We start from the raw sequence: 27,152 nt of genomic DNA, 5'->3' as shown, positions 1-27,152 counted from the left end.
TACTAGACAGATATTCTGTGCATCCACACAGGAGTTTTCATGCAGTCGACGACTTCGACGTAATACTTAACGAAAATTGATCGCTACCGAAATGGAATATGCAGGAGGTACCGAAATTTTTACGCTACCGAAAACTCTTGGTTTACACTAGTTAGATTTTGACAGTGTGATGTAGGTTAGCTAGAACAAAAGTAGGTAAACATGTCATATGTTATCCTACTACTGGGATACACGGTCGATATTAGTGTTATGTGTCCACTATGGAAACTCGTTAATTAATTAGACTGCAGATGAAATTTCTAAAAAAAGACATACCTACTAACTAAATACCAGTTGCAATCTGTACCATACATTCTCTCGCCTGTTTATTTAATTAACAGCTTGGTACCCTAAACGCAATACACTCAAAGAATGGTTAGTGTATATCATCATCAATCCATTCAATCAAAACAAAACTTAAATTGACTTCTGAACAACGCCAATGAAACTATTCTAGACTGACTGAATGGCTCTACATCATTGCCTAATAGTGTATCTATGTCTTCTGCTCTTTCTGTTTCTTGATTGCTTCTTCTGCCTCTTGATGTCTCTTCAGTAGACGATCAACTTCAGGTTGACTCAAAACACGAATCACAGTCTTGTCATCCTCACGAGTCAAAACAGCAAACTCAACTGTAGCACAACATACAACTCAAGCTTACACATAAACGACTACAGTGTAATGCCAGCACACACACACACACACACACACACACACACACACACACACACACACACACACACACACACACTGCATACAGTAACAGCCATTCCAATAGTAACATTAACAAGTAGTTGAGGCACAAACATGAAGAGCAACTACTAAAATTGTCGGGTATTTGCAGCTATAATACCAGCAGTAGCATACTATATAAACCTTTCCCAACAAAGTTCATATAATAACATTCAGTCCCTGTCATACTGTAGTGCTGAGTGACAGTTGATATTCTCACCTTTGTCAGCAGACAGCCTTGTGCTGTCCAGCGTTTTATTCAACACTTTCACAGCCAACATGAGAGCATCATCCAAGTTGCAATCGTCTTTGTAGTCCTGTTTCAACATCGATATTGCTGCCTAAACACACACACACACAAACACACATCATGTCCTATTGACCCTAAACTGCAAGATCTCATTAGTACTGTGTAGTTGTTTCCAATACAAGTAGCTTTCCATCCACCATAATTTCCACTGGGATCACTTTGATACAACTGGTAACCATAGTGACGATCCCAGCCCATGTACAATACAGAAACACCAAATGGACGTTTCCCTTGTAAACAATAACCACAAGTAAATCATCAGCAGTCACAACATCATTATGTAGTCTGTTCAATAAACTAATGATATGATATTGTGTTGTATAATATTTACCTCCAATTTGTGTGTACATCTGTTTAAGATCACATAAGCTGCATACAAGCTGCTCCACTGGCATTGGTTCTTGATATGTTAACAAGTACCTAACATTACAGAAAAGCTCCATCAATATCAATATACATAAACATTAAAGATGTTAACATAAATGTCATTGCAACTAAATATTGGTTTCTGTACACATCACTAGCCATAATGCCTGCAGCTCTAGTGTCTGTTTACTTCCTACATAAAAACTGAGCAATACAGTAGACCAGGCAATCATCTAACTGCCCGCTCCAAAACAACAGAATCGCAGGCAGTCAAGCACATTTTCAGACTTACTCACCTCTTCCTTGTCCTCATACTTGTTATACACAACTACTCAAACCAACACCATCCTTTGACCCTCTAGCCTTTGCTTCATCATACTTTAATTAAATTTTCGTTTATTAAAAGTTTTATTATTATGAAACATTCACAATCAATGATCGACAGCTGCTGGGTATGTTTGATTCTTGCCTTTGTGCAGTGACTCTGAGATAATTTGTCAACACATTGGCATCAGATGTAATTCCAGCTACACTACATGCTGTGTTCCTACAGAAAAAAAGGCCCACATTCTCACTCTATGACCATCTGCATACATGACATTTTCTTATTACTCATCAAGTCTGTAAATTTTCTCTGACAAAACAACTTCGTCTAAGAGCTTGTTAGTGTATCTTTTCTCAGCGGCAAGCACCACGCCTTCTGTAGACAAAATGCCAAGACAAGTCCCAGCATGACCAATCGCTTCCATAGCGTATTCAACTTGATACAGACGGCCTGTCACCAGAATCCCGGATAAACATAAAAACTCACAAAATCAGAGAATCGACAAACCCTCAGGTGAAAAGATTGTCGTTCTAGTGTCGTATCTTCTCGCCTGTTACAAAAGAAAGAATGAACTGCAAGCAGACGACAAAAGAAGTAGAAACATCTCACCATTATAGCTAATGTTGATATCAATATGTTAGATAATCATAATTTTTGCTAAACAGTAAAACGTGAGAGTTTTAAAATAATCTAAAGGTAAAATTGATTTAAATTGTAACAACATCTGGGATAGTGATTCATAAATAACGTGGCGAACACATTATTCTACTGTCACGTGTTTTCTTATATCCGGGATTTCACTAAGTGGTTTGCGGATCTGCTGACGGTGTGAGGCGTGCCAGTTGTTTTGTGATGAGCGCAGGCACTTCGCCTTCCTCCTCGTCAGTACGAGCTCTCACTCAAGAGCTACGGAAGCTAACGACTGAGCCAGTTGAAGGCTTCCAAGTTACTCTTCTTGATGATGAGAATGTTTTTGAATGGAATGTCAGCATTTTTGGCCCTCCGGATACTCTTCTTCAAGGAGGCTACTTCAAGGTGAACAGCTTGAACCACATTGTCTGACGACCAGTCTAAGCGACCAATAGACGAAACATTAATTTGTTTTTCTCTTTATTTCAGGCAGTTATGACCTTTCCGAAAGATTATCCGTACTCTCCACCGTCGTTTCGTTTTCAGACGAAGCTTCTACATCCTAATATTTACGAGGTAACATACGACGTCTTATCCTGAGTGGATATGACGTAACACGGAAGTTGATGTTTACATTGCTGTAGTCTGGAGAAGTCTGCATTTCCATTCTGCATCCACCTGGCGAAGATGCGATGAGCGGAGAGTCACCTGCAGAAAGGTGGAATCCAACACAATCTGTTAGGTATGTCGTGACTAGCATCTAACATAACCACGCCTTTCGACACACGCAACTTCCTCCTACATGTTGCCATTCAAGACTTCGTTTACCTTCTGTAGCTAATAGTGACACGTGGTTATATCTGGTATTCCATTGTTCTTTATTGTTCTTTAATTATCTTCGTTTAGAACGATTCTTTTGAGTGTCATTTCACTTTTAAACGAACCCAACACTTCCTCACCAGCTAATGTCGATGCCAGCGTTATGTATCGAAAGTGGAAAGAAGGGAAAGACAATCAATATGAGCGAATTGTCAGGTAAGATAGTTGTTGATGTTCTCCTAGCCAAAATACAAGTATCCTATCTATTGAGAGAAGTCTGATATTTTATTCTAAATAGCAAGTTACCAGTCTCAGGGAAATATGCTACTATTTACAATGATACTCATAGCTTTTACTTTTGTCTCCTCAATCATTTTCTGGCACGTTTGAATTATTTCTATTGTTTTGGAGATGTTACACGATGATGGATGGAAACATGAATATTCTTATTAATTAAGCTGCCATTCCAATTTATTTTGTTTGGATAGGCTGTGTTGCTGTATTATACCATACATCATCTTGTGTAAGAAGAAACTGCAAACTCATGCATGAGACGTTGCAAGTTTGGAAACAGCAGTCTGAAAGACACTTCATAGCAGACGCGTCTCTTACCTTGATCAAAACATTAGTTTGTCTGCTGAATGATCAGCAGTAAGGCCTGATAAAAATATGTTAGTTTTTCATTCCTGCGCGCTCCAATTTTACGGACCGAGCTAGAATTTTTTTATTTTCCTTCCGGGCAGATCATGGTAGTCGTCTTTGCATGGGTTGTTCGTTATGCCAGAGTTGTTGCTCTCTAGTTTGCCTTTAGCACTTCAGAAACGTTGTCTATTTCAAGAGGTATTTGATCAAGTTTGTCTTGGTTGAGTCCAGGGCCTGCTCAGTGCCTCCAGCAATCAGCTTCCGGGAACAGGAACTGACAAGGTAACGGCGCAAATTGGCAAAACTCCACTTTTGCTGGTAGCATTTAGCTTGTTGTTGCTTGTTGGGCAAGCTTTTTTGTGGCAGTCGGGCCAGTAGTTGGAGTTTATTGCTAAACATAGTAGTAAAAATAAAAATAATATGCCACCCGTCACCCCAACGTTGGCAAGTAGACAGGATGCCTAACATTTATCAGGCCTAATGGCGTAATTTGAGAAAATTTACTTCTGAGTTCTCTATGGTCATGATCAGTTGACTATTAATTAAGTTGCTGTCTGTTGTCAGTCTAGAATATTAGTTTCTGTTGCATTGCAGGCAACAAGTTGAGTCGACTCAGGAAGATGCACGTCGTGATGGTGTAACTGTTCCTACAAGTCGAGATGAATATTGCATACGTTCTAGACCTGAACTGATGAGTGTAGTTAGTGAGGAAGATGACTATTATGATGATGATTACAACGGAGACGATGATGAAGAGGAAGAAGAGGAAGAGAGTGATGGTGATGATGAAGGAGCTGATGACAGTGGAAATGCAGAGATGTGATATACATAGTATCTTGTAGTTAATATTAATTATTATCGAAATCATATTGTCCATCTGAATTCTGTATTTCTGATTTTCAGTGCATGAACTTGTGATGTAGTGATGTGAATGTACAGGCTTTGACTGCACAATTAAAATACAAAATGGAAAAGCAAAGTACATTATTTGCACACTCCCGTCATCACATGCATCACATGACTTTTTGCGCTTGGTCTTCTCTCTGTTGCTTGTAATGAACATCGGGAAGTGATCTCAACTTATCAGCAGCCTAAACATACAAAACATGACCAATTGTTTGTGGTGATTGTGGTTGTGGTGTCATCTGCCTGTTCTGCTGTTAAATCTCGTTGAGATTGAGCAAGCATCTCATACCCAACCATAAACTTCTTGATCTATCACCAAGAACAAGTTTTATGAGCATCTTAACAATTGACCTCATATCTATAAAGTTGATCAACTTTATCAGCTGTGATAAAATCTAGAACTATACCACTCTTCAACTGTACATGTACTGAATGCAAACATGGTACATGAGCACAAAATCATTTTTCACAGACACTAACGAAAGACTAACATTTAGACGGATAAACAGAATAAAACGTTTAAAGTTACTTGAATTGTCTTTATATACCAACAAAAAGTTATCTCCATAAAGCAGTGCGAGCAAAACATGCAGACTATTTCTTACCGTTGCTGATCGAAGTAGACATGGATAGTAGTGGGCATGCAGCTGCCAATGACTGTATATAACACCATCACAAGCTCATTAATTAAGCAGTGCATGTATTTCAGGACTCATCCATTATAATGTTTTAATTACCTATAATCCTCATCTTTAGCCGATGACCCAGTTGGTGCTCCTACAAGCAGATTAATTACTAGCTCATGTCTTCAGGTATAAAGCAAACAACTTTACTGACCATGCCAACCCATTGAATACGGAAATGAGCACTCAAACAAATTATCATATTTGATAAGCAGTTTCTTCATGATGTGAGACAAAGCTAAAGCACATATACATCTCACAAAATAATGCAGATGAATAAATATTAATTGTACTGTGACAGTCTACCATCTCGCTCTGAGTCTGACATATCAAGTAGTCGCAAGATGTGCCTTCGTCTAGGCATCAATAAAGTCTCATATGGCCACGTTGCCCTGGAAACACATAATACACAAAACGCGGTTTTGTGTTTGTTTATATCGAGATAAATAGAAGTCAAGCTCACCAATAAGGAACAACAACCAGCCAGTCATCATTCTCAACAACAATTCTCTCCTACAAGAAATCAATACCTAATACTCTAATACTGCTGTAGTCATGTACTAATTTAATGACAATCATCCCAAACACCATACATCTGTGTTCCCATACGACAATTAAGATACATAACTCACAACCAATTTAATTACCTTGTTTGCTGCCTCTATCTGTGCATATTCCAACAGCATTGGCTTGCCATACTCTGCAAAGTGTTTCTTTTGACAGCCATTCTGCACATCCAACATGTCGTGACAAACCAGTTACAGCACAAACTTTGTATGGACACTCGATAGACCTCAAGGAAAGGTTCATTTGGAAGAAACGTGCTGGACCAAATCTGAAAGCCAAAACTAGGTGAATTTGTAAGTCAAGTGTAACATTGTGGATTGAAGGACAGTATCTTGCCTGACAATGAGGATGAGGATTAGAACATCCCATCAGCTCTCCTTTGTTTTCAAATATCTTACACCAAAAAGACAAGAAACATTAACAAACAAACACACAAAACACAAGCACATACACATAAACAAACTGACAAACAACAAAATGATAGACAAAAATACTTAAGCGTGGAAACAGGCAGCTAATTGTAAGCCATGGACAGTAGACAGTATTAATTATAACTTAAGCATTTGGTATAAGATGTCAAGGCTTTAATAGCCGGAGACCTGAGATCAGCAAATCCTGATTTTTGCATTAGATCTTCTTTACTTGAGGAGCTACCATCAGCTATTACCGAAATACATTGTCTGTGAAGTCTTGAAATATGCTGCTATACAAAAACTAAAAGTTCTCACTTGTAAATCAAATTTACGAAAACAGAACAGGTCAATCAGGAAACTCTCTAGACAGGCACACAGACAGCTAGAGACATGCAGTCAGATAAACCCAACAGCAAGCAGATGGAGAGACATAAAGTGAGCAAACAATACAAAATTCAATAAACTATGCAACAATTGAACTACCTGGACCCATGTGAATCTCTGTCCCAACTCCTCGATTTGCTTAATCCATTCATCCACAATAGCTCTAATTTCAGCAACACTCATTAGAGGAAGTGTTAAGTCCGAATAAGGATGGAAACACATCACACGACTGTAACACAACGACATATGATAATTCTAGTTATGCATAAGCCAATTAAAAGTAAGTGCAAGTATAGACCAAGACATAATTAACTATACAGCTATAGGCAAAGAGATAGAGACACCAGAACTTTGGGGCTTGTTCAGTACTGAGACGCCATGGCCTTATATAAAAACGTTCACTGCAAGTTTATCCAACCAAAAACAAACAAAAAACAACCAAACAAAGGACAGATGAGGGAACATACATATAGCAAAAATTTAATTGCAAATTACATATACGGAACAAACAAAAGAGCAGAGAAACACAACAATTACTAGAGGTACAGGTAAAGACAGCTAGCTAGCTAGGTGTGTATATAAAATATTATTACATGCACAAGCAAGCAGCTAGGAAAGAAGAAAGACAGACATACAGCTCCACAATCAGACAATCAGATAATATTAAAAAACTGATGGAAGAAAGAAGCAACTAATTATAACAGAAATTAATTAAGAAGCAAACATATACAAACAAAGAGGAGATGCAACTAACCATGTTCCACTTGCACCTCTTGATCTGAATAAAGGATGGGAAGAAGGGCCTATAACATTCACAGAATACTAAGAAACCAATATCTGCCGAACAAGTTTTAGTACCTGGCTCAGGCATATCCGGTAACATAGCAGGAAAGTCATTTTCAAACACATATGTGCTTTCATAATTTGGATTTTTCTATTCAACCATCAGTGTCAAATAATATGTACAGCAAACCAGCATGCATTACTAGCTAGATAATAGTTAAATTAACAGTTGCAAACCAGCAGGCCTGTAGCTAGTCATGCAGATCGAATTGTACGTGTTACCACATGTGGCATCAACTACTTCAATTTGACTATATTTTTATTTGTTAATTAAATCTGCAGCTGCCAAGTCCGTTTATCAGCAGCTACGTTTGTAGTACACTGAAATCTTCTAAACTGAAAGACGTACACAACAAACATCATCTCCACCTCGTCCCTCAAAAATAGTGATTGTTGATGATGATCAATTACATAATTAATTTATTAATTAATTATAGACTAATAGTTGACTCCTATCACACCTTTCCACTTCCTCTTGTAGCACCAGGTGACAGAGGATTTTTGTCATTCTTTCTTTCGATCTCTTTCTCTTCTGCTTTTTCTATTTTTCCTTGCCATGGACGTTTCAAACGATGAGGTGACACCAGCACCCAGTCGCCACGTAGTGGATTGTATCGCACATGTTGATGTTCACAAGAATCAAACTGAACGTTAGGGCTTGTCATCTCAGGCCACACCTATAGGGTCACGTGCAGGCTCGGACTCCAAAATTTAGTATGCGCAATTCAGTTTGCGCAATTCAGTTTTGCCAGACATACCATTCAATTGAAATTTGACATACACGCACAGTAGGCAATTTATTAAACTTGTAAGTAAGTACAACTTTAGCTTGCGCACAAAATGGACATCCGAGGCGAATTTCCCACGCATGCGTTATTGCATCACAATGGCCGATTTCAACAGCGACGCCTTTGAACGGCGTTTGAACAGGCTATCAGAGACGCAAGAGAGTATAGAGAGTTTGTCCAGTTGGGTAATACAACAAGTACAATTTGCAGAACGCGTCGCCACGTCGTGGATGCGATGTTTCGCTCAATCCAAGACTCATAGATATCAAACACTTCTCTATTTGGTCAATGATGTTCTACAAAATGGCAGGAGAAGAGGATTGGACTTTAGTTTAGCGTTTAGAGAAGTTCTACCTACCGCAGTAGCAATGACTCGGTAAGGCTAAATTACACTTGTGTGTCTTGTTGTGGTGTTAACTACAGACATTAAAAAGATGAATGTGGCAGGCGGTCTAAAGTTAGAATTGGATTATAAAACATCTTGTCATAGGAAGCAAGATATCTTCATCCTTAAATAATGGACCACATGTGTGGTGTGTGTGTGTGTGTGTGTGTGTGTGTGTGTGTGTGTGTGTGTGTGTGTGTGTGTGTGTGTATGTATTGATGTCATTAAAGCAACTGAATCACAGCGAGCTCTTGGTTTAGCGTTTGTCTCTGTACACATATATAGTCATCGCTGTTATTGGTTTATTGGTGAGATTATCGTTATTAGTGTTAATCTTTCTTGTATTTTGATTTTAGTGGTCTGAAATGTCAGGCAAGTGTAGAGAGGATTATAGTTGTTTGGGAAGAGAGAAGGGTTTATGATATGGCATATCTTCGATATCTACGCCAATGTCTAGGTAATCACTGAATCATTGCCACACATGCAATTACACACACACACACACACACACACACACACACACACACACACACACACACCACACACACACACACCACACACACACACACACACACACACACACACACACACACACCATCCATCCATTTGCTGCTTGTGCTCCATGATTGCCATGAGGGTACAGGAGATGCAGGCCAAAAACATCACGTCTACATTGCTCGAAGTCTGATGACAAAACTGACATGGAATCCTTGAGGCGGAAGAATGACAACGTTGGTGACTAATCAAGCCTGCCTTGTTAAATGCCTGAGATGAACAGCCAGGGTGGTTACAGTGCAGAAGACTCTCAGTTTTACGAATTGTTCACGCTGTCATTTTCTGTCACCTCTGAGGATCTTCTCTTTGTTTTCTGATTTCTTGTTGAAATGCTGTGCACTACGTTTGAGTGCCAAGAGTTGCACTCTTCAGCTTTCTCCCTCCAGGATTCCAACAAGTTACACTGTTTGAGGTCACCAGATACAACATCACACCCATGCCCGCACCCGCCCACCTTCCCCCCCCCACACACACACTGACACACTTGTACACGTACAGAAGTACCTATGCATGCATACCCACGACCATACCCAGCATTTCTTTGTCATGATTCTACCTTCTTGTTTAAAGAAAAGGGTGAGGAATTTGTGTTGTCAAATCCATTGTCTGATGTCACAACAACAACGCTAGAAATGTCAAGTGCTAGTGTTGCCGAGAGACTGGAAACGTTTAGGAATTTTGAAGCAACTTTGGCATCAAAGCTTGCAAAGTTGAATTCAATGAGACTTCATTCTTGGAATGAAAGCATGTTGATTGCTATTAAAGGTTCTATCTGTTGTCTATCGTTGTTGTTTATTTGTGTGATTGCTGGTATTTTAGACAAACAAGAGGGACATCAGATTTATGAAGAGATAGATGAGGGAGTGAGTTGTTTGAAGGATTGTTGTGATACAATGACTAGTGAGGTGGAACATAGAAGAAACATTATAGCTGCACTGGAACAGTCACTTGTTGAACAGAGACAAGAAGCAGCACTTACAAAGAAACTCTACAAAGTAAGACTTATTTATTGCATTGACATAGAACAGACACATGCATACCATTTTCCTTGAATAGACAGAAACTAAGGTATGCATGTGACTGTGTCTCCATTGCAGCAGTCATCATCGTGGTGTCATGTGTTGGTTCATTGGTCCATGTTGACTCCATGCAGTCAACTTCCGTAGCTCTTTAATTGTAAGTTGAATTATGTATCAAGTGAGAGACGCATCCCTTCAGTATAATTACGAACATTCAGAGATGGATCTTTCCAGTACATTACGTTGTAGGTGTTGAGTGATGCTTTGTTGAACATCGTAGCTGTCTGTAATGTTAATAGATGGCATTGTGGATTGCACTAAATATGTCTACATCTTTGTTGTTTTCTGTTATTAGGAAGTTATGCAAAGTGACTCAAGAGTTTCTTCTGTGCTGGCTTCTCTGCGTTCCAAGCTGAGTGCTCTTTCAACAAACCAGCAAGCAGACAAAGTTCCAGCTCTTACTCTTCCAGTTGACGGTACTACGGCATCTGATTCCTCCCTTCTCTCTGCAATACAGCCAACTGGTGTGTTTCTTCTACATTCTTCACGGACGTTGCCAACACCAGATGGTGTTGTACATAATGTGCAGGAAGATCAGAAGCAGTCAACCGATACAGGCCATGTAGATCACATTGAGGAAGAAGACATGGACATTGACGATTCAGCATCGGAAGATGAATCTCATCCAGCAAAGGTAACAAAAGCAGACATAACATCACAGGCAGCGTCAAGTATAAATGGACTACTAATTGATATCAATGCAACTAATCAAGAAAACACTGGAACAAAAAAGGAAACTGTTGGACAGTTTACCGGTGGAAATGGAATGTCAGCAAATGCATCAAGTCCATTAACGGAGAATGCACAACCTGTCGTAGGAATGAACACTGCACCTTTCCCTTCAACACATCGTGAGGACTCTTTAGGAATAGAAGGTCATCCCCCAGGTCCTCAGCCATTTGTACAACATCAACCAATGAATCAGCAGTTTCATCCTTTGCCATCTCCTAATATGATGCTTCAACCGCCATTTCTGCCACCATCTATTCTGGGGAATCCCCCAATGCCCATCACATCACCTTCACAGAGTATGCCACATGCAGGTGTTTACAACCCAATGGGAATGGGTCCATTTCCAGGCATTGATGCTCAGCGATATCCTCATCCACCATTTCGACACAGTGTACACTATAGAGGTAGAGGTAGAGGTAGAGGACAGGGTATGTTTCAGACACAACCGGTTCCGAGTAGATATTACTAGTGGATAATGTTATGATAGAGTAGTAGTTTACCAGTAAAAAGAACCTCAGAACGCCATGATTTCTCGAAATTAATGTATGCATACAGCTATAGAAAATAAAATACCTTTATATGTCATCGTCTTCATCATCACTGTCTGAATGAGTTTGCTTATGTTGCATTGTGTAGCAAGCTGATAGTTGCTGCAACTGTTCAATACTTTCTGACACACTGTCTGGCTCAAAAACATGGCTGTATTGAGAAATGCTGATGTTCTTCATATCTTTAACCAGTAAAGACAGCTTTTGTTCAATGGCAGGGTGAGATTGTAGAGCAGACAAGCTTGAAACTATAAGTAAGAGAATACACCAGGTGAGATGCAATATATAACTGAACCACACCAGCAACATGCACAAACACGCACCGCACTTCCACCACACACACACACACACACACACACACACACACACACACACACACACACACACACACACACATGGTTGGCAAATGGCAAATTGATAAGGAGCTGCTGTTAAACAATAACGCCCCAGCCAGATGGCTGGGTTCCTGTGCACTAAGCAGGAGCTATGGGCCATGCTGAGCAAACTCCTGGAGCCTGGCCAGGTACTCGCAGGAGCACTGACAGCGACGCCAACTGTGGTGTGGGCACCCGAAGTCCCACCCAGACCCCAGTGGCTGATGGACTTTGTTGCAGTCGGAAGCCTTTGCCACCCCAGTCAAAGACCAGGTACTCATTTATACTCCTGAGTCGAGAAATGCAATTGTGTGTAAGTTTATTGCCCAAGGAAATTATGCCATAGCTCGCCGTCACTGTGACTTAAACATGCAACCCTGCAAGGTCCCGGATGTTTCCATTCTCCAAACGCACTCTCTAACCAATTGAGCCACAACACACACACACACACACACACACACACACACACACATACACACACACACACACACACACACACACACACACACACACACACACACACACACACACACACACACACACAACTGGTTGTTTGTAATTGACTACTCAAATAAAGATACAACTACATTGTTGTGTACTCTGAAATAAAAACATTACTCTCAAAATTTACTGTCAACCAATTGCTAGCTTGACTCAAGCAAGTACAGCAATAAAAGTCAGTGTTCTAAATGCCTGTATACTCACGTGTAGTGCTGTCACACACTTGAATTTTGGTATTAAAAATTGAGTAGTTGACCAAGAAACACATTGAATTGGGCAGTTCAGATAACAATATTGCAGCAATTCATAGAATTTACAAACCTTAACAGTCTATTTACTGATAGTTTACATCGAAATCTCAATACTTGTTCAGAGTTGCACCTTATCTGGACATTGTCTCCTCTATTATAGACAAAATGGCTGTCCATGAAACACTTCAGTACACTTAGTGCTAACTGAAAACTTACCATAAATGCCAATTTTTCAGTTTTATGCATGCTCAAAGCTTTCTATTAAACAGTGTAACATGCAAATAGCCTGATGCTTTACTGGAATGTACAGGCCGGCAGCAACATTGTTCACATGTAATCAACCTTAATTATTGTCATCTTGGCTGGCACTGACAGTAATAATTTGTACTTACGGTCAACTGGCAAACACCCTTAAAAACTCAAATTCTTGCCCACACACTTCAGTAATCTCTGCCCTACTAACTAGCACCTGTACAGGTACAGCTAGATGATGATGTCGTGAGGTCAAAATCCTCATGTTTAATTAAAATTAGTAATCACAAAAACAATGAAAAGAGTTCCCCAAGTTTCTGCAAATTATGGAAAATCACACGGTCATATTCTAACCTTTTACTCTTTCCAACGATTTCCTAAAATCACAGAACCCTACAGTTTATCACACGATGCAACACAAACAATGTGGGAGTACTTACTTGCTATCAGATGACTGAACTTCAATAGGAAAAGACTTTGGAAGGACAAGACTATCTTGAACAGCAGAAACATCACTGTAGATCACATGCACAATCAACTTTTAGATCCCACAAATGTACAAACTGAACATATAATTAGAAACAAACCACAAAACCATAATTTCTACCTTCTTGCCGCTGACAGTTTCGTATCAAGATAACCAGACATTATGCTTGAAACAGTGTGAGAGCACTGTTGAATTCCTCTAACTGAGATGTGTTGATAAAATGGCAGTCTATGTGTCTGTGAGTGAGATGGAACATGTGGAGTAAGAGAAGTAATAAACTTTGCTTCGTGGAATGGAGGAGATGTTGACAAGAAGTGGTGGAGAGAAGAGTCAGTAGAAATGGGAAAAGGAAAAGACAGCTGCAAACTACCAACCTGCAGCACAAAATTAAATCATATAAATTTTAGAAATGACAAACTGAAAAATTCATGCATTTGTGTATGTTTGCCCATCTGTCTATCTATTTGTCTATAGCTGACCAACTCTACTACTAGATGCATTGTTCTTAAGTTAAAGTTTCTTGTAAATATGAGCCAATCTGTGTCTTTTCGTTTTTTCCTTTGGCTTGCTAAAGAACAGCCTTACTGACTACATGCATGCTCATGTCCATTGTTGTCAGATGCCACTTGTTTCATTCATTTGTGTAGGTGCCATCCATGCAAACTACGTAAATACATTTACTTACTGATCTTCCCATTGAAGTTACGCTTGATGTTAGTTCACGAAGTGAAATCTCAGGGTGCTGTGCCCTGGACAACAGCATTTGAATAACAATTCATCACTTGTGATGTGTCTAGTAATCTATCAGTACTGTCAGTAGTTCAAATGCACATTGTGTGTACTATGTATCTCACCTGTATGAAACAGACATGGTATCAAGAGCTGCAGCAATAATGGCACTTGTGTGATTTCTACTGGTTGGCTACAAACAACGAATGATGTGTACAATGAGATATCAGTAAAGATTGTTTTTACAAGCTTACATCGTAGTTGAGACAAGGAAAATGTCTTGGTAAAGCCAACGATCTCCAGCATCCCTCATAAAGTGAAAGTGGAAGGACAAGAGAAGAAGAGAGACTAGCACAATGGCTCAATGCAAAACCAGAAGTTAAAAGTCGATAGTGAAGAGCACGTACGTCCTACACATAAATAACTCAAAGCACACCAACAGTTAGACCAACACTTTGTTAACTGACTAATAAATCATTACAATAATCCACACTAAATTATCACATGTATAAATTAATGTATTGCCATCAAGACTAATTTATAATTCAAACATTTGCAAGTTGATAAATTTCTATGAAATAGTCATCGTCCAGTCATTTCATATAATTCATAAATGCAATTACCAACTATTTAGTAAGGATGGCTGTTATTGCAGACAGGCAAGAAGAACACAGACAGAGGCGGGCAGATAGACACGCAGTGAGACAAACAGACAAACAGACAAACAGAAAAAGACAGAACAATTGCCTACTCTGTCTACAGTGTTGATTGAAGGGATAAAGGTTGGAGTAAAAAAGCCACACGATGGAAATTCATCAACCAACAAATCGAGAATGGCACAAGTCAAACCAGAGAAGCCATCTGAGAGATTGAACAGCACGTGAAAGCCCTAACACCAACAATCACTTGCAACTAGATCAAATAAACAAAAACCTACTCAAACTACCTGCAAATGATCACATTCTTCAACAAAGAAATGGAGTCTGTCTTCAATCTCATCTCGTATCTGCAGAACACCACATTTATGCCTATAGCAGTAGTCTCACGTAGTCAGCCCCTCCCCCTTTTGACTTCTGGACGGCTGGGGAAGGAAGTCAAAAAGGGAAGGACAAACAAACCAACAAACAAAACAAACAACACACAAACAAAATACAACAGCAACTGAGCTACAAGAACAAACACTGCAACACACAACAAACATGCAATAGAAATAGCCTTGGCATAACCAAACCTTTGATCGTGTCCATAATTCCTGACCAGCAGTAAACACGTCAAACGGATGAGACTCACTGCACAACAGAATCTAGTCAGATACAACGACATGTCTCTGCATCTTTGTACAATAAACATTACTCTTCATGCAGAACACTAGATATTGTGTAGAGAGACTGAGGATTAAGGTGTGCATGAAGAGCATCTATCCACATGCCTTCATCATTCCCTACCAATCCATCTCCCATTGATTCTGCTGCACGTTTATCACATGAATTAGAAATATATTCTACCACACGGCCATCCCAAAGCTTATCCAAAATTTCTGTCTTATCATCACTTCCCTCATATCGATGACTTGCTGTTATACTTCCTGCACAATCACACAGTCATCTCAGAAAACAGCAAAACTGTTAGCCAAAACTGAATTCGTGATTTCATAAAAACGTCAACGCACTGTCGTACTGGACTAGCTATGCTCACCTTTTCGATCAATTGCTAGTAGTCTTGGAGTGTACATCCTTTCTTTCTAAATATTTGAATTCAATGCTATACAGCTAAAAAGATATACCTATGGTCACATGAACACCTTAGCTGTGCTGCTACATCGGAACAGAACATTGTGATCAATTTCATTTCTTTCCTTGCCAGTCAGAAACTCTCCCTCAGAACACTGCAATAGAAAAAAACTCATTTACCTACAAGTCTCACATCTAACAGATAAAGTTAGGCTTGTGATCTCAACTAATTGATGCTGCAACATATGCATGCATGGCAGCATTAATGAATTCTAGGTTTCACAACAGTAAATTTAATTTTTATATTAAAATTTATTTTGCTAGTATATTTGCTTTCTTTAACACTGTACATTATAGTTCTTTCTTTATCAGGTTTCTTTTCAATAATTTAATTTTTATTACAATGTTGCTGCCGTGTCTGACGTCTTACCTGAAGATTCCACCAATGAGATCCTACAAAATTGGCGTAGTGTCCCAACTGCAGCGTTACAATCTCACGAGAAGACATGTAGCATTCTTTTGCTTTAGCGCGCGTTAATTCCTGTGCGCGTGACTGCAATGGAGGATTCAGACGACGCACTTGTCGCAGCTGACCTGACAGAAAACGAGGAGGCGGCGTTTGTTGATTCAAGACCACGAGAAGTTGTCATTAATAAAAACGAACAAGGCTATGGATTTAACGTTCGTGGTCAAGTAGCTTCAGGAGGGACTCTCAAGCCAATTGACGGTCAACTGTACGCGCCCATGCAGCACATTAGTGCTGTGTTGGAGGAAGGACCAGCTGATCGAGCCGGAATCAAAGTTGGAGATCGAATATTGGAAGTGTAAGAGAATTCTTAATCAAGTTAATTGACGTCACTCGCTGTGGTCATGTGATAGAGTGTGAAGTCAAGTTTACTTACTTACTAGTTAGTAACTAGTTTGTGGTATTGAACAGTAGCGTCTTACAAAAATGTTGCCTCCTATGGCTTGTGCTAGCAATGGTGTCAGTGCTGAAGGTCTCACACATAAAGAAGTTGTTGACATGATTCGACATGCTGGAGATGAGTTAAAACTTGTGTTGATATCAGTGAAGCAACAGGAAGCTCAGATGTTAGAGAAAGAGGTTGAGAGGCAACACCATGCTAGCAGAGATTACTTTGAGAAACGGTCGTTGCCGATAACAATACCAGACACGAGACAAGAGGAGAAGGAAGGAGAGAAATATACCGTGTTCAATGTCTACTTGGCAGGGAAATATCTCACATCACGACGATACAGTGAATTTGTAACATTAGATCAAAAGGTGACGGCAGCTTATCTCCTTTTGTATATTTTCCTGTCTGCTATTTGTGTGTATGTATGTTTAGTTTTCTGTTTTGATCACTTGTTTTGTTTATAATAAGTTTGCACCCAAAAATTGTCTGATTGGGTAACATGCAGCGGAAAAGAAGGGCGGGCAGAGTTTTTTTATAATTTTTTTATAAATCATCATCTAACTCAGCATCTTGTTTGGAGGAAGTGTCTGTGGTCGCAGTTTGCATGCTGAGTACGTCGTCCATTCGATCACCGAATCCAACTTCCTGCAATACCTCACGAAGACTACAGTCACCAGACACACACCATTTCTCAAAATGCGTGCCCCCTCAAACACGGATATGGCCAGCCCAATAAAAAAACTCAGTGGCCCTCTAAATACGGGTGGGCGTGTTACTCCAATCAGACAATTTTTTGGTGCGGCCTAATAGCAATGTAGTAATTCATATCACTAGCCCTACAGTACTTTGATATAAGAGCTAAGTGAACGAGACACAATACAGACTAATATACTACACTTTGTCTGTCTGTTTATCTATTGTTGACAAGTTTTAAGATGTAGATTAGTTCTAGATTTACTGAAGTTTTATTATGCTCTGTGAAGAGTTATTGATAAAATATATTTTGTTTGTCTGTTTTTATTTATTTGTTATTTGTTTCACTTTACATTCTTAGCTGTTAGCTCTGTTTTTGATAACAAACATTTTGATTTTAGTTGAAAGAGGAATTTTCTGAATTTTCATTTCCCAAGTTACCTGGCAAGTGGCCATTTGCACTTTCGGAGACAAAGCTTGATGCTCGGAGGCGGTCTCTTGAAAGTTATCTTGATAAAGGTGAAGAAACACTACAGTACTAATACATCACTTGCACATCAGAAAGTGTCTGTTGTAGTTTGTGCAGCTTGTGTAATTATGGAGGGAGAGACAATGACAGAGTTCTTAGAAGTGGACAAGGCAAGACACTGTTTTGTTGTTATTATTGTAATCAACATCATGTGAGTAGTCTGGAGAATGTTTAGTGATTTTTATTTCTTTACTCGTGTGGTTAATTGATTTGTGTGTAATTATTGCATATTTTTTGTAATGTTCTAACAAGGCACAAGAAACTGTGAAGAAAGAAAACAATTTAGATGTTGAGTTGAAGGTGTTGCTGGCCAATCGTTCTACAATATCGGTATCTGTGAAGAAAGACAGCACGACAGCTAGTGTATACAAGGTACATAGAAGCGATGACATGACACAGCAATGTTAAGATCATGATTTTACTATCTTGCTGTATTATGTGTGGCAGTAGAACTTATAGTGTCATATGTCTGTAGGCTATTGTGAACAAAATTGGTTTAGCAAAGGAAAATTGGAAATTCTTTGCTCTTTTTCAACTGATGGCTCACGATTTTGGTAAGCAAAAACACCAAGACAATGAAATTGAATATGTGGTTCAATCAACCAAAAAGTCTTTACGTCATTTTTAGTTGAAATATTAATCTCTTTGTTTGCCTGTCCGCCCATTCCTTTATGATGTGTGATGATGTAAGGTTTTTGTGATATTTTGTAGAGCGGAAGTTGCAACCCTCTGAGTTTCCTCATCGTATTTATATCAAGAACTACTCTAGCACGACTCAAACATGTCTCACTTTGAAGAAATGGCTTTTTACACTTACACAAGAAGTTGTAGCTAGTGAAGATGAAGTTGCTCAAAATCTTTTCTATTGGCAGGTTGGTTAGTGTCATATGAAACATAATTGATGGGCAAAGTTACTAATTGAATAGTTAGTTCAGACTTCAGTGACTAAATAGTTGCACACATACACTATCATAGTGCTCGTATTGCTTGCAGGCTGTTGAAGATATTAGAAAGGGTCGTATTAATCCTGGTAGTCAATTGAAACAACTTCAAGTGTTACAACAAGGTCACAACAAGAAATTACAAGTTGGTTGTTATTGTAAAATTTATTCTGTCATTGTAGTTCATTATCTTTGTTTTGTTGATCAGTTCTTGGATATGGCTAGAGCGTTGCCTGATTATTGCTCAATTACTTTTCCACATGCAGCATGTGATGCTCGTAAACAAGGTCATGTGATCACATCTGTAAATTTCAATCATCTCAAACTGCAAGCGTGTGACGAAGAAGGAGTCGCTCAGGTACAACACAAGTACATCACAAGTACATCAAGCACAATGTAGTGACTTCTAAATTGCTACATGTTAGGATCAAGATCACACGTTTGCATGGGAGGCTATAAAATCTTGGGAGGCAGATATTGAGGAGAATGCATTTGTTTTTCAATATGCAAGAGGAGAGAAGTTGAAATGGATTAGAATTTATTCAGAATATGTGTGTTATACATACTGATCATTTTTTGTGTGTTTGATGTGTTGTTATGTGATTGTGTACAGTATAAATATTTGGTCGACTGTGTTGATAGAGTAATGGATGAAATCAAGTGGAAGGACAAGGTATCGTACTGCAATTTAATATTGCATCTCTTCTGGACTGTTTCTGAAGTTGTCAGTGATACATTGTTATGCAATAAAGAGCTCTGTGGTTATATTAGTTAATTGACTATAAAATGGTTAGGGTTGGCTAGTGTTAGTAACTGTGTTTGAGCTGCTACATACAGCAAGGTTGTCTGTTGTATTGGATTAATTATAACAACTAAAATGGTCTAGGATGCTTTTCAGGTAAACTGCTGCTATACATGTACAGTAGCATTGTCATACTAGTGGACAACTCATCATGACATAGGAACAGAATTTATTTACTATAAATCACTGATGTTGTGTTGCTGTAGTGTAGAAACTGCATGAGACAGACTATAGGACTGATGGCGTGTTTTATTGTATTGCACAATTCTAACTCTTTTGTTTCACAGGCTCCTGTTATTCCAGCAGCTGCCAGCTCGATGAGGAACGGTGGTCGGGTATCACAGTACTTCGTACACACATTGTTCGTGTCAAGTCAGTTGCTTGTTGTTTGTCACTAGGTCACATCTGATGAGAAGAAAGCAGAAAGAAAGGCAAACACTTCCGTGCGTCACAGTCTACATCATGTGGTGTATCACCTGATAATGTTCCTTGTGTTTGTTCTTTAGATTGCTGCAAACAAGAAGAAACCGTCGACTGTACCTTTAACTAACGGTGGTGATGATGATGATTTGTAGCTTTTTGTTTACCTCCACCGTCTCTATGGTAGAACTAGCATTTCTACAGTTAGATGTTGCTATGTGATTATGCAGTCTTTCCTTTCCAATGGCATGATGTTGTTAGGAAAGCTGGAGTTGCCACATCTCTTATTCTTATCAAATACTGTGAAATGCAAGGCTAGACTCGTGCCCAGTCCTCCTTCGCGCTATGTTGCGAACATCACGTGCGCTAGCTGTCACGTGTGTGTAGGTCCATGTGGTTTCACACGTGTGGTTGGCCTAAGCACAACGATGGATCTATACACACGTGACACCTAGCGCACGTGGTGTAAGCAACCCAGCGCGGAGGAGGACTGGGCACAAGTCTAATGCAAGGCCTTTACTCACAAAATACATCTTTTATTGTTACACGTTTGTTGTATGTTCCACAAGCTCAACACTTAAGCAGTTTACTAGTACCGTAAACAGTTAACATAACCCTCTCTGCAGTATTTGTGAACAAACCGACAATATAAATGGTTGATAAAGATACAAACCCCATAATTCATTTAGAATTGTATGTTCAGTCATTTACTAATCGTCATCATCGCTGCTGCTGCTTGACTCAGCTGATGTATCGCCCGATGTGAATGGCTTCATGCGATCAAGAGCTGCACTCAGTGCTTCTGCATTCGTGTCTGAGATGGTTGCCTTTACTGACAAACTTCCACTCCCACTTCCGTTTGTATCTTCCTTCACTCCAGCTCTCAACAGCACCTTCATCTCATTCACTCCACCAGCAAGAGCACCTGAGAAGCCAGTTACTTTCAAACTCTTCCTGGCAGCCAAAATACTTGCAATATCAAACACTCCAGGTGCCACTCGTGTCTCTTTCTTTACAGCAGCAGCAACTTTTGACTGAGTGGTTGCTGCTACATGTGGAACTGCTGGTTTTGTTTCTGTTATGGTTGGCAGTGCTGGTGGAGCTGCAGGAGGTAGAGGAGGAGCAACTGGTGGTGCATGTGTAACAGGCAAGGTTGGAGAAGCAGGAGGTGGAGAAGCAGGTGCCAAAGCAGACAGGTCAATGTCAGACAGAGCAGCAAGCTTGGCTTCTACAGCTGCAGGTGGTGGAGGAACTGCAGGAGGTCCATTATGTGCAGGTTTTTTGCCCATTTCATTTCTTGAACTTGGTCTAGACTTGTTTTTAGCTGCTGATGCTCTAATAGATGCCATAGAGCTCGCCATAATAGATGAAGAAGATGCTGGAGTCTTCTTTCTTTCCTGTTTTTGCTTGAGTCGAGATGGAGGCAAGTAACGAGGAGGCTTCTTTACTTCAGGCATCGGATATCGCTACAACACATTGCACAACATAGAGTGATAACAATATGACAGCACAAGACTTCAGTTGTGAGTCAAGTGCCTGATGATAAATACCTCTTTAAATGTATGGATTCGATCTAAAGTCCTTCTCCGCTCTTCAATCTTTTGTTGTTTTAGCTTTTCAGCATTGACACGTTCAGCATCTTGTTTCTAAGCAAGCATAATAAACCAGTTGATTGTCTTAATAGCCCAGTTAGGAAAGCACAACACACTTTTTCAGCAGCTTGCTTAGCGGACGCTGACTTTTCCATATAAATCCAACCATAACTGTTCTTCTTAACAGCAGCAACACATACTCTCTATAAATTAAACAGTGCAATTGACACATTCTGATCCTGAGATGTTGAGCTGTCCATCATAAGAAAAATGACATTGATACAGAACAGTGTGTAGACCTATGCGCGTGCACACACACACACACACACACACACACACACACACACACACACACACCTACCTTTTGATTCCTCAGGTGTGACCTCTTGCTAGCTAACTTGCCTTCCTTGCTCCTCAACTTCTTAACACGACTGCCATCTGCTTCATTTCCAATTTCTAACTTCACTTTCTTTTCCTGTTCTTCCAACAGAAGTAGCATAACATCAAGCCATTTTATGTGTAACTCATAAAACTCTTTCTCCTTGATTTTGACTATTTCATCAAGATCTCTACTTTCCTCCACAGTTGCAATCTCCATTAGCTTTCTGTCCTTCTCCAAACGCAGCTTTTTGGATCTAACTTTCAGCAATTCCACTGTCATGATCACCATCTTCTCCTCCATCCGCTTCATTCGATCACGTCCATGTTCTTCCCATGATGGACCAAACCTGTCTTTATCTTTCAACATCTGTTCAATACAGTGTGTTGTACGGTAAACCATGCTCTCATACTTTTCTTCATGAAGATCTAGTAGATTGTTTTGAGCACGAAGATACTCCTCATGTGATTCTCTCTCTTTCCCAACGCTCTGTAGCTGCTCTTGATTACTGAGGCTGCCATCAATACTGTTCATACGATGAAAATGTCTTTCTTGCTGTTCTAAATCTCGAAGATCAGCAAATGGCTGTTCCTCAAGTTCTGCAAGCTTCAATTCTTGCCTGTCCAGTTCTATTAAAGCGGCATCTTCATGTTCATAAACAACAACCAGCTCCTCTGCTGATGTAACATCTTGTCTCATCTGACCTGTTTCTTCTAGCGTTATCTTTGCATCTTGCACAGCATACGTCACTTTGCCCTTATCAAAATCAGCAAGAGAGACAAGAAAAGAGTCTAATGTTGACGTTTCAACTCCAAAGAAAGTCTCCAAAATCATTTCCTTGCCACAAAATGAAGTAACTGCTAGAAGATACGCCTCTACTTCACTATAAAATTCGTCAGGAATTTTAAATGAATAAAGATAGCTCCATATCCCGGATGGCCGCTTTGGCATGACCGGAAGTTCCTGTCTAAGGCTAGGAAATATTGCTAACAGTTCCGAATGTTTCTCTGCAAGTTTTTCCAAACTCCACGTTACTTCCCACGAATTCTTTTCTTCTCCGTCCACATCAGAGCAGCTGATAACTAACTGACAGTTCGAATTTTCTCTTTTGCGCACCTTGAAGCGAAGAGAAGAATCACTACATGCAGCTTCTTGAAAGTTAACTGCAAGCCATTCTTCATCAGATTCAAAAGCAACCGGCGCGAGAGGGTCTTCCATGTCGCTTGCCATGTCACGATGCCGGCACGCAGACTCTGTACATTGCATCAGATACGGGCTTTTACTGCATGTCATTGGGACATACGGGTAGAACTGCGTCAGTTCATTAATATGTACGACTATTGACATACTTAGCTTGAACTCGACCTAAATTTGAAAATTGTAACATGCATGTAGGAACAAGACACGTGTTGTCCTCATCTGCTGTTGAAAAGATTTGGTTGGTGCAACGACAGTATGTTCAGGTAACGAAAGTTGACGCTGATATCATACAATAGCTAGAGGAAGTTAATTGTAATAATATTTTAATTTGCTTACGTGATATACAGCACAGTTGCAATTTGTAATTGAGTTGTGGGCAAAGAGATCATATTGATTTATAAATGTACATTGAGTGATACAAATAGGACTTGGTATAGCCATGCATGCACCTTGAATGTGCCATATTTCAGTCATGATTAATTAATACAAACATGGCCTTCCATTTTGTCAATGTGTGTCATAACATTACAACATGGTGGCAGAAAAGACAGCTCAACTTCTCTACTAGCTGACACAAAATGTGCACAGAAAATAAACTGAAATATTGGATGTATTGTAATGAGATTGATTCAGTAGTAAATAAGAAAATTTAATTAATTATAAGTAGAATTAGATATAAATATGTTTGAACTTAAAGAACTATTTAACGTGCACATGTGTGCATACATCGATCATGTGTTTAGAAGGTTGCATGCTTGTTTTTTTATTTAGATTCAATTTTTTTCAAGTGCGCGTGGTCCTCCTAAACAAGCAGGGTTTTTTCGTCGTTTAATCGACAATATTACAAAAGGAATGCAAAAGGACAAAGACATGAAAGAATCACTGCAGAAACTACAAGAAGAGACAGCAAAAGTGGAAAAATCAGAGTCTTTTCAAGCAGTTAGAAGTGGCTTGCAAACTGCAAGAGTAAGCTCACAAATCATTCAGCAAATTAATTATTAAAATATCATTGGGTTTTATTAGTCCCAAGCAGAAGCTGTAGCAGCAAGGGGAACAATGGCAATGAAGGACAAATATGAAGCTCTTAGCACATCTGTTGTGGATGTAATAACACTTGAATATGTTTGTATGCATGTGTTGTCATCGTGATGTGATTGTGAGGCAGATGTATGAAAAACTAGGTCGGACATCAGTAGTAAAAGATGCCAAGAAAGTGACAGAACAGGTGAATTAATTAATAAGATTGTTTATTGGCTTTAATTTATGTCACGGATTGGTCTGTCTATATGCTATATTTAGGTGGCTAAGGAAGCTGCAGATACCATGTCACAGCACAGCGAACAATTAGGGAAAAGTCAAGTGTTTCAGAAAATTAAATCAGTAAGAAGTCGATGAACTAGTTTAGCTTCAAACTTCCAGAGACAATCCTCACTGTTCTGCTCTTTACTTGGAAGTTTAATTAATGCTATAGTGAGATGTCATTTAGTTGTTGATATTTATTTTTTTGTTGACTGTTAGGGACTACACGATGTGAAGGAAGAACTGTTTGATGACATGGCAGCTCAATCACAACCATACCGCTCACCAAGTAAGGAGTAACAAATAAATGGGTTTGCAGTTATTGATTATAATTAAATTAAAAATAGCAGCAGCTGCAGTGTACAGTATGCTTGTAAATATATTGTGATGGAGATGAGCTGTCTACAGGGTTTATTTAGCAGATTGTAGATGTTTTTTAGTTTGTTTGTCCTAGAATGATTTACATGCAGTTAAATTTACATGCAGTTACCTGCATGTTTAACCCATAGTGTAACAATAGCACAGGAAGCAATCACGAGCGGTTTCATTTACTTTGTATCAATAAACTACATTAGTTGGAGCTTGTGATGCAGTGATAAAATAGTGACTCATGATGCTTGAGCTGTCAGTGACAATTGGAACTACAAACCTATTCTTTACGACAGATGGAAATCTGTGCTTAAATGTCACAACATGTGTGCGCACACGCACGTGCGTGACCTGTTGCATGTGAGTGTTCTGTATGTCTGTATGTCTTTTTTACATTGCCACGAGACGGAACTACACCGCTATGTTGGTGTGAATCAAATATATCATATCATATCATATCATATCATATCGATACAGTTGTTGTTGTACTGCAGGTGAGTTGAAAACTCGATTTGGCATGTCATCATCTACAACATCTGGACAACAAGAGGAAAAGCAAATCAAACCAGATGAGTGAGAAAGCATTAATTGTTGTCAAGTCATTCCTAGATGTAACACGTGACTAAATCTTGTTATCAATTTACTGCAGTAAAGCAACAGACGTCGTACTACACAAAGATTCAAAGTGGTACACACAATGGAAAGCATTCAAAGATGACAATCCAGTAGTGAATCGTGAGTACAGCTGTTGTATGCTTGTTCAGCATCTTTACTCTTACTTGTCTTTATATTCATATGATATTTAGGTCTTTTTGACTTGAAGATGAGATATGATGAGAGTGATAATGTAGTGATTAGAGCATCTCGTATCGTTACTGACAAACTGGTGGATATATTTGGTGTTGACAATTTGACATGTTGTAGTATTGGATATCAGGATAGCGTAATTTCTCATAGGAAACGTGCTTTCACCTTCTGAAACATCTCGGACATTTGCTGAGATTGCTAAAGTTGACTCAAGCTTTAATAAAGAGAAGTTCATTGCTTTATGTGAATTGTGGATCATTCCTACAGTCTTAGAGGTAAGATTGTCAATGTTTCTGCAGACACTTCGGTGCATACCTTTTTCGTCTCACTGTGTTTAAGCTCATTTGTCTGTTTGTACGCTTGTTGATCTTTCTATCTGTCTATATGTCAGTTTGTCTGTTTAGTTGACTGTCTGTTTGTTCGACTTTCCATCTGGTTTGCTTTCCATTCAAGGAATACAGCTGTGGATGATAGCTATATGTTGTGGCACAAGTTGCTGCGCAGCTACTAAAGCAGTGATTGACATTTAATATTGATGTCACACTGGCTACCCCTTAATTTGTTTATATAATATTATTAGTCCATTAATAATAATTAATTAATTTGTCGTACATTGTTGTATGAATTTATTTTTACTTCACTTTACTAGGGATTCTTGAAAGGAAATCTTGACATTTTACGAGACTGGTGTCATGAAGCTGTATGGAGGCACCATTGATTTGTTGATTTGATCAATTAATTGTATGCTTGTCTCCTTACTACTACTAGGCTTACGGTGTGCTCTCAACTCTTCTAGAACAAGACAATGCAAGAGGACACAAAACAGAGTCAAGAATCCTTGATCTCAGACACGTTGATGTAAAATTGTGTTGTCACGATGTTCTAATAAAAACAGACTCGAATGGTAAGTAATTGCTGGTTGCCATTTCAGGTTATCTTTGCAAAAATGATGGAACCTGGGCCAGTTCTTGTTATCTCTTTTCAAGCACAACAGCTTATCATTGTACGAGACAGTAGAGGCCAGATAATTGAAGGAGGAGAGGTACAAGTTCAAAATACGTAGATCATCACATGGTGTGGGTGATTAATTAAGCAAACAGAAGACAAACATGGTAACAGACGGGTAGGCACAG

At 39.2% G+C, this 27,152-nt stretch overlaps 8 protein-coding genes across 9 annotated transcripts; 4 read left to right on the top strand and 4 right to left on the bottom strand.

Annotated features, from left to right (window-relative positions):
- Nucleotides 1-415: 415 nt before the first annotated feature.
- On the bottom strand, nucleotides 416-2,427 carry LOC134192065 (proteasome subunit alpha type-4-like). The gene is made up of 8 exons (XM_062660744.1): nucleotides 2,383-2,427; nucleotides 2,281-2,323; nucleotides 2,061-2,223; nucleotides 1,918-1,995; nucleotides 1,414-1,502; nucleotides 1,182-1,312; nucleotides 993-1,113; nucleotides 416-672 (listed from the first exon to the last, which is right to left on the bottom strand). Exons 1-8 carry the CDS (start codon nucleotides 2,383-2,385, stop codon nucleotides 536-538), a joined length of 765 nt encoding a protein of 254 aa, XP_062516728.1. The 5' UTR covers nucleotides 2,386-2,427; the 3' UTR covers nucleotides 416-535.
- A 145-nt stretch (nucleotides 2,428-2,572) lies between these two features.
- Nucleotides 2,573-4,843, top strand: LOC134191944 (ubiquitin-conjugating enzyme E2 R2-like). The gene is made up of 5 exons (XM_062660597.1): nucleotides 2,573-2,808; nucleotides 2,893-2,979; nucleotides 3,048-3,145; nucleotides 3,310-3,438; nucleotides 4,459-4,843. The coding sequence occupies exons 1-5, from the start codon at nucleotides 2,626-2,628 to the stop codon at nucleotides 4,685-4,687; spliced, it is 726 nt and encodes a 241-aa protein (XP_062516581.1). The 5' UTR covers nucleotides 2,573-2,625; the 3' UTR covers nucleotides 4,688-4,843.
- On the bottom strand, nucleotides 4,819-8,376 carry LOC134191943 (galactose-1-phosphate uridylyltransferase-like). Its single transcript, XM_062660596.1, has 14 exons — nucleotides 8,122-8,376; nucleotides 7,676-7,751; nucleotides 7,572-7,620; nucleotides 6,917-7,046; nucleotides 6,357-6,413; nucleotides 6,247-6,288; nucleotides 6,101-6,181; nucleotides 5,917-5,966; nucleotides 5,760-5,845; nucleotides 5,608-5,691; nucleotides 5,508-5,547; nucleotides 5,376-5,427; nucleotides 5,014-5,079; nucleotides 4,819-4,955 (listed from the first exon to the last, which is right to left on the bottom strand). Exons 1-14 carry the CDS (start codon nucleotides 8,323-8,325, stop codon nucleotides 4,878-4,880), a joined length of 1,095 nt encoding a protein of 364 aa, XP_062516580.1. The 5' UTR covers nucleotides 8,326-8,376; the 3' UTR covers nucleotides 4,819-4,877.
- Nucleotides 8,377-8,542: 166 nt separating this feature from the next.
- On the top strand, nucleotides 8,543-11,802 carry LOC134191876 (regulation of nuclear pre-mRNA domain-containing protein 2-like). 2 transcript variants are annotated; one of them, XM_062660510.1, is made up of 6 exons: nucleotides 8,547-8,633; nucleotides 8,703-8,824; nucleotides 9,190-9,290; nucleotides 9,959-10,153; nucleotides 10,208-10,383; nucleotides 10,763-11,802. In XM_062660510.1, the coding sequence occupies exons 1-6, from the start codon at nucleotides 8,547-8,549 to the stop codon at nucleotides 11,666-11,668; spliced, it is 1,587 nt and encodes a 528-aa protein (XP_062516494.1). In that variant the 3' UTR covers nucleotides 11,669-11,802. The 2 variants fall into 2 exon arrangements, with proteins under 2 accessions (XP_062516493.1, XP_062516494.1); XM_062660509.1 differs by having other exon boundaries at nucleotides 8,543-8,824.
- On the bottom strand, nucleotides 11,714-16,609 carry LOC134191877 (protein misato homolog 1-like). The gene is made up of 14 exons (XM_062660511.1): nucleotides 16,502-16,609; nucleotides 16,143-16,226; nucleotides 16,037-16,082; nucleotides 15,695-15,926; nucleotides 15,573-15,630; nucleotides 15,288-15,347; nucleotides 15,093-15,230; nucleotides 14,596-14,751; nucleotides 14,467-14,534; nucleotides 14,298-14,361; nucleotides 13,733-13,986; nucleotides 13,566-13,640; nucleotides 13,480-13,502; nucleotides 11,714-11,995 (listed from the first exon to the last, which is right to left on the bottom strand). The coding sequence occupies exons 1-14, from the start codon at nucleotides 16,577-16,579 to the stop codon at nucleotides 11,775-11,777; spliced, it is 1,557 nt and encodes a 518-aa protein (XP_062516495.1). The 5' UTR covers nucleotides 16,580-16,609; the 3' UTR covers nucleotides 11,714-11,774.
- A 4-nt stretch (nucleotides 16,610-16,613) lies between these two features.
- On the top strand, nucleotides 16,614-20,691 carry LOC134191875 (sorting nexin-27-like). The gene is made up of 14 exons (XM_062660506.1): nucleotides 16,614-16,895; nucleotides 17,050-17,356; nucleotides 18,083-18,200; nucleotides 18,259-18,320; nucleotides 18,463-18,582; nucleotides 18,686-18,764; nucleotides 18,922-19,082; nucleotides 19,204-19,296; nucleotides 19,360-19,509; nucleotides 19,577-19,702; nucleotides 19,765-19,824; nucleotides 20,241-20,288; nucleotides 20,352-20,396; nucleotides 20,460-20,691. The coding sequence occupies exons 1-14, from the start codon at nucleotides 16,630-16,632 to the stop codon at nucleotides 20,526-20,528; spliced, it is 1,704 nt and encodes a 567-aa protein (XP_062516490.1). The 5' UTR covers nucleotides 16,614-16,629; the 3' UTR covers nucleotides 20,529-20,691.
- Nucleotides 20,692-20,888: 197 nt separating this feature from the next.
- LOC134191713 (junction-mediating and -regulatory protein-like) lies at nucleotides 20,889-23,593 on the bottom strand. The gene is made up of 4 exons (XM_062660324.1): nucleotides 22,327-23,593; nucleotides 22,082-22,168; nucleotides 21,924-22,019; nucleotides 20,889-21,839 (listed from the first exon to the last, which is right to left on the bottom strand). Exons 1-4 carry the CDS (start codon nucleotides 23,572-23,574, stop codon nucleotides 21,084-21,086), a joined length of 2,187 nt encoding a protein of 728 aa, XP_062516308.1. The 5' UTR covers nucleotides 23,575-23,593; the 3' UTR covers nucleotides 20,889-21,083.
- Nucleotides 23,594-23,673: 80 nt separating this feature from the next.
- Nucleotides 23,674-27,146, top strand: LOC134191715 (mitochondrial import inner membrane translocase subunit TIM44-like). Its single transcript, XM_062660327.1, has 13 exons — nucleotides 23,674-23,807; nucleotides 24,316-24,510; nucleotides 24,568-24,648; nucleotides 24,710-24,769; nucleotides 24,844-24,924; nucleotides 25,063-25,132; nucleotides 25,707-25,785; nucleotides 25,862-25,947; nucleotides 26,019-26,111; nucleotides 26,170-26,294; nucleotides 26,669-26,719; nucleotides 26,788-26,877; nucleotides 26,951-27,146. The coding sequence occupies exons 1-13, from the start codon at nucleotides 23,730-23,732 to the stop codon at nucleotides 27,080-27,082; spliced, it is 1,221 nt and encodes a 406-aa protein (XP_062516311.1). The 5' UTR covers nucleotides 23,674-23,729; the 3' UTR covers nucleotides 27,083-27,146.
- Nucleotides 27,147-27,152: the final 6 nt, after the last annotated feature.

The sequence above is a fragment of the Corticium candelabrum genome, chromosome 16 (assembly GCF_963422355.1).
Source record: "Corticium candelabrum chromosome 16, ooCorCand1.1, whole genome shotgun sequence".
Classification (NCBI taxonomy): Eukaryota; Metazoa; Porifera; class Homoscleromorpha; order Homosclerophorida; family Plakinidae; genus Corticium; species Corticium candelabrum.
The sequence above is the reverse complement of the archived record's forward strand: the minus strand, read 5'-3'. Positions and strand labels throughout refer to the sequence as shown.

Excerpts from the sequence above, each read along its gene's own strand:
- LOC134192065 (XM_062660744.1), bottom strand. Across the intron at positions 2,224-2,280 it reads GACAATCTTTTCACCTGAGG|GCCGTCTGTATCAAGTTGAA; the intron begins GTTTGTCGATTC and ends TTCTGGTGACAG. Across the intron at positions 1,313-1,413 it reads GATGTACACACAAATTGGAG|GGAAACGTCCATTTGGTGTT; the intron begins GTAAATATTATA and ends ATTGTTTACAAG.
- LOC134191944 (XM_062660597.1), top strand. The coding sequence starts at position 2,626 with ATGAGCGCAGGCACTTCGCCTTCCTCCTCGTCAGTACGAGCTCTCACT. Across the intron at positions 2,809-2,892 it reads TTCAAGGAGGCTACTTCAAG|GCAGTTATGACCTTTCCGAA; the intron begins GTGAACAGCTTG and ends TCTTTATTTCAG. Across the intron at positions 3,146-3,309 it reads AATCCAACACAATCTGTTAG|AACGATTCTTTTGAGTGTCA; the intron begins GTATGTCGTGAC and ends ATCTTCGTTTAG.
- LOC134191943 (XM_062660596.1), bottom strand. The coding sequence starts at position 8,325 with ATGACAAGCCCTAACGTTCAGTTTGATTCTTGTGAACATCAACATGTG. Across the intron at positions 5,846-5,916 it reads CTGGTTGTTGTTCCTTATTG|GGCAACGTGGCCATATGAGA; the intron begins GTGAGCTTGACT and ends ATGTGTTTCCAG. Across the intron at positions 5,080-5,375 it reads GTCTACTTCGATCAGCAACG|ATCAAGAAGTTTATGGTTGG; the intron begins GTAAGAAATAGT and ends TCTTGGTGATAG.
- LOC134191876 (XM_062660509.1), top strand. The coding sequence starts at position 8,547 with ATGGCCGATTTCAACAGCGACGCCTTTGAACGGCGTTTGAACAGGCTA. Across the intron at positions 10,154-10,207 it reads CATGTTGATTGCTATTAAAG|ACAAACAAGAGGGACATCAG; the intron begins GTTCTATCTGTT and ends CTGGTATTTTAG. Across the intron at positions 10,384-10,762 it reads TTACAAAGAAACTCTACAAA|GAAGTTATGCAAAGTGACTC; the intron begins GTAAGACTTATT and ends TTCTGTTATTAG.
- LOC134191877 (XM_062660511.1), bottom strand. The coding sequence starts at position 16,579 with ATGTCTTCTCGTGAGATTGTAACGCTGCAGTTGGGACACTACGCCAAT. Across the intron at positions 15,631-15,694 it reads TCTAGTGTTCTGCATGAAGA|TGAGTCTCATCCGTTTGACG; the intron begins GTAATGTTTATT and ends TCTGTTGTGCAG. Across the intron at positions 14,535-14,595 it reads TTCCTTGTCTCAACTACGAT|CCAACCAGTAGAAATCACAC; the intron begins GTAAGCTTGTAA and ends CGTTGTTTGTAG.
- LOC134191875 (XM_062660506.1), top strand. The coding sequence starts at position 16,630 with ATGGAGGATTCAGACGACGCACTTGTCGCAGCTGACCTGACAGAAAAC. Across the intron at positions 16,896-17,049 it reads GGAGATCGAATATTGGAAGT|CAATGGTGTCAGTGCTGAAG; the intron begins GTAAGAGAATTC and ends GGCTTGTGCTAG. Across the intron at positions 19,297-19,359 it reads GTCACAACAAGAAATTACAA|TTCTTGGATATGGCTAGAGC; the intron begins GTTGGTTGTTAT and ends TTTGTTGATCAG.
- LOC134191713 (XM_062660324.1), bottom strand. The coding sequence starts at position 23,574 with ATGGCAAGCGACATGGAAGACCCTCTCGCGCCGGTTGCTTTTGAATCT. Across the intron at positions 22,169-22,326 it reads CACACCTGAGGAATCAAAAG|AGAGTATGTGTTGCTGCTGT; the intron begins GTAGGTGTGTGT and ends TTTAATTTATAG. Across the intron at positions 21,840-21,923 it reads GAATCCATACATTTAAAGAG|CGATATCCGATGCCTGAAGT; the intron begins GTATTTATCATC and ends AATGTGTTGTAG.
- LOC134191715 (XM_062660327.1), top strand. The coding sequence starts at position 23,730 with ATGCATGTAGGAACAAGACACGTGTTGTCCTCATCTGCTGTTGAAAAG. Across the intron at positions 23,808-24,315 it reads TGCAACGACAGTATGTTCAG|ATTCAATTTTTTTCAAGTGC; the intron begins GTAACGAAAGTT and ends TTTTTTATTTAG. Across the intron at positions 26,878-26,950 it reads TTGATCTCAGACACGTTGAT|GTTATCTTTGCAAAAATGAT; the intron begins GTAAAATTGTGT and ends TTGCCATTTCAG.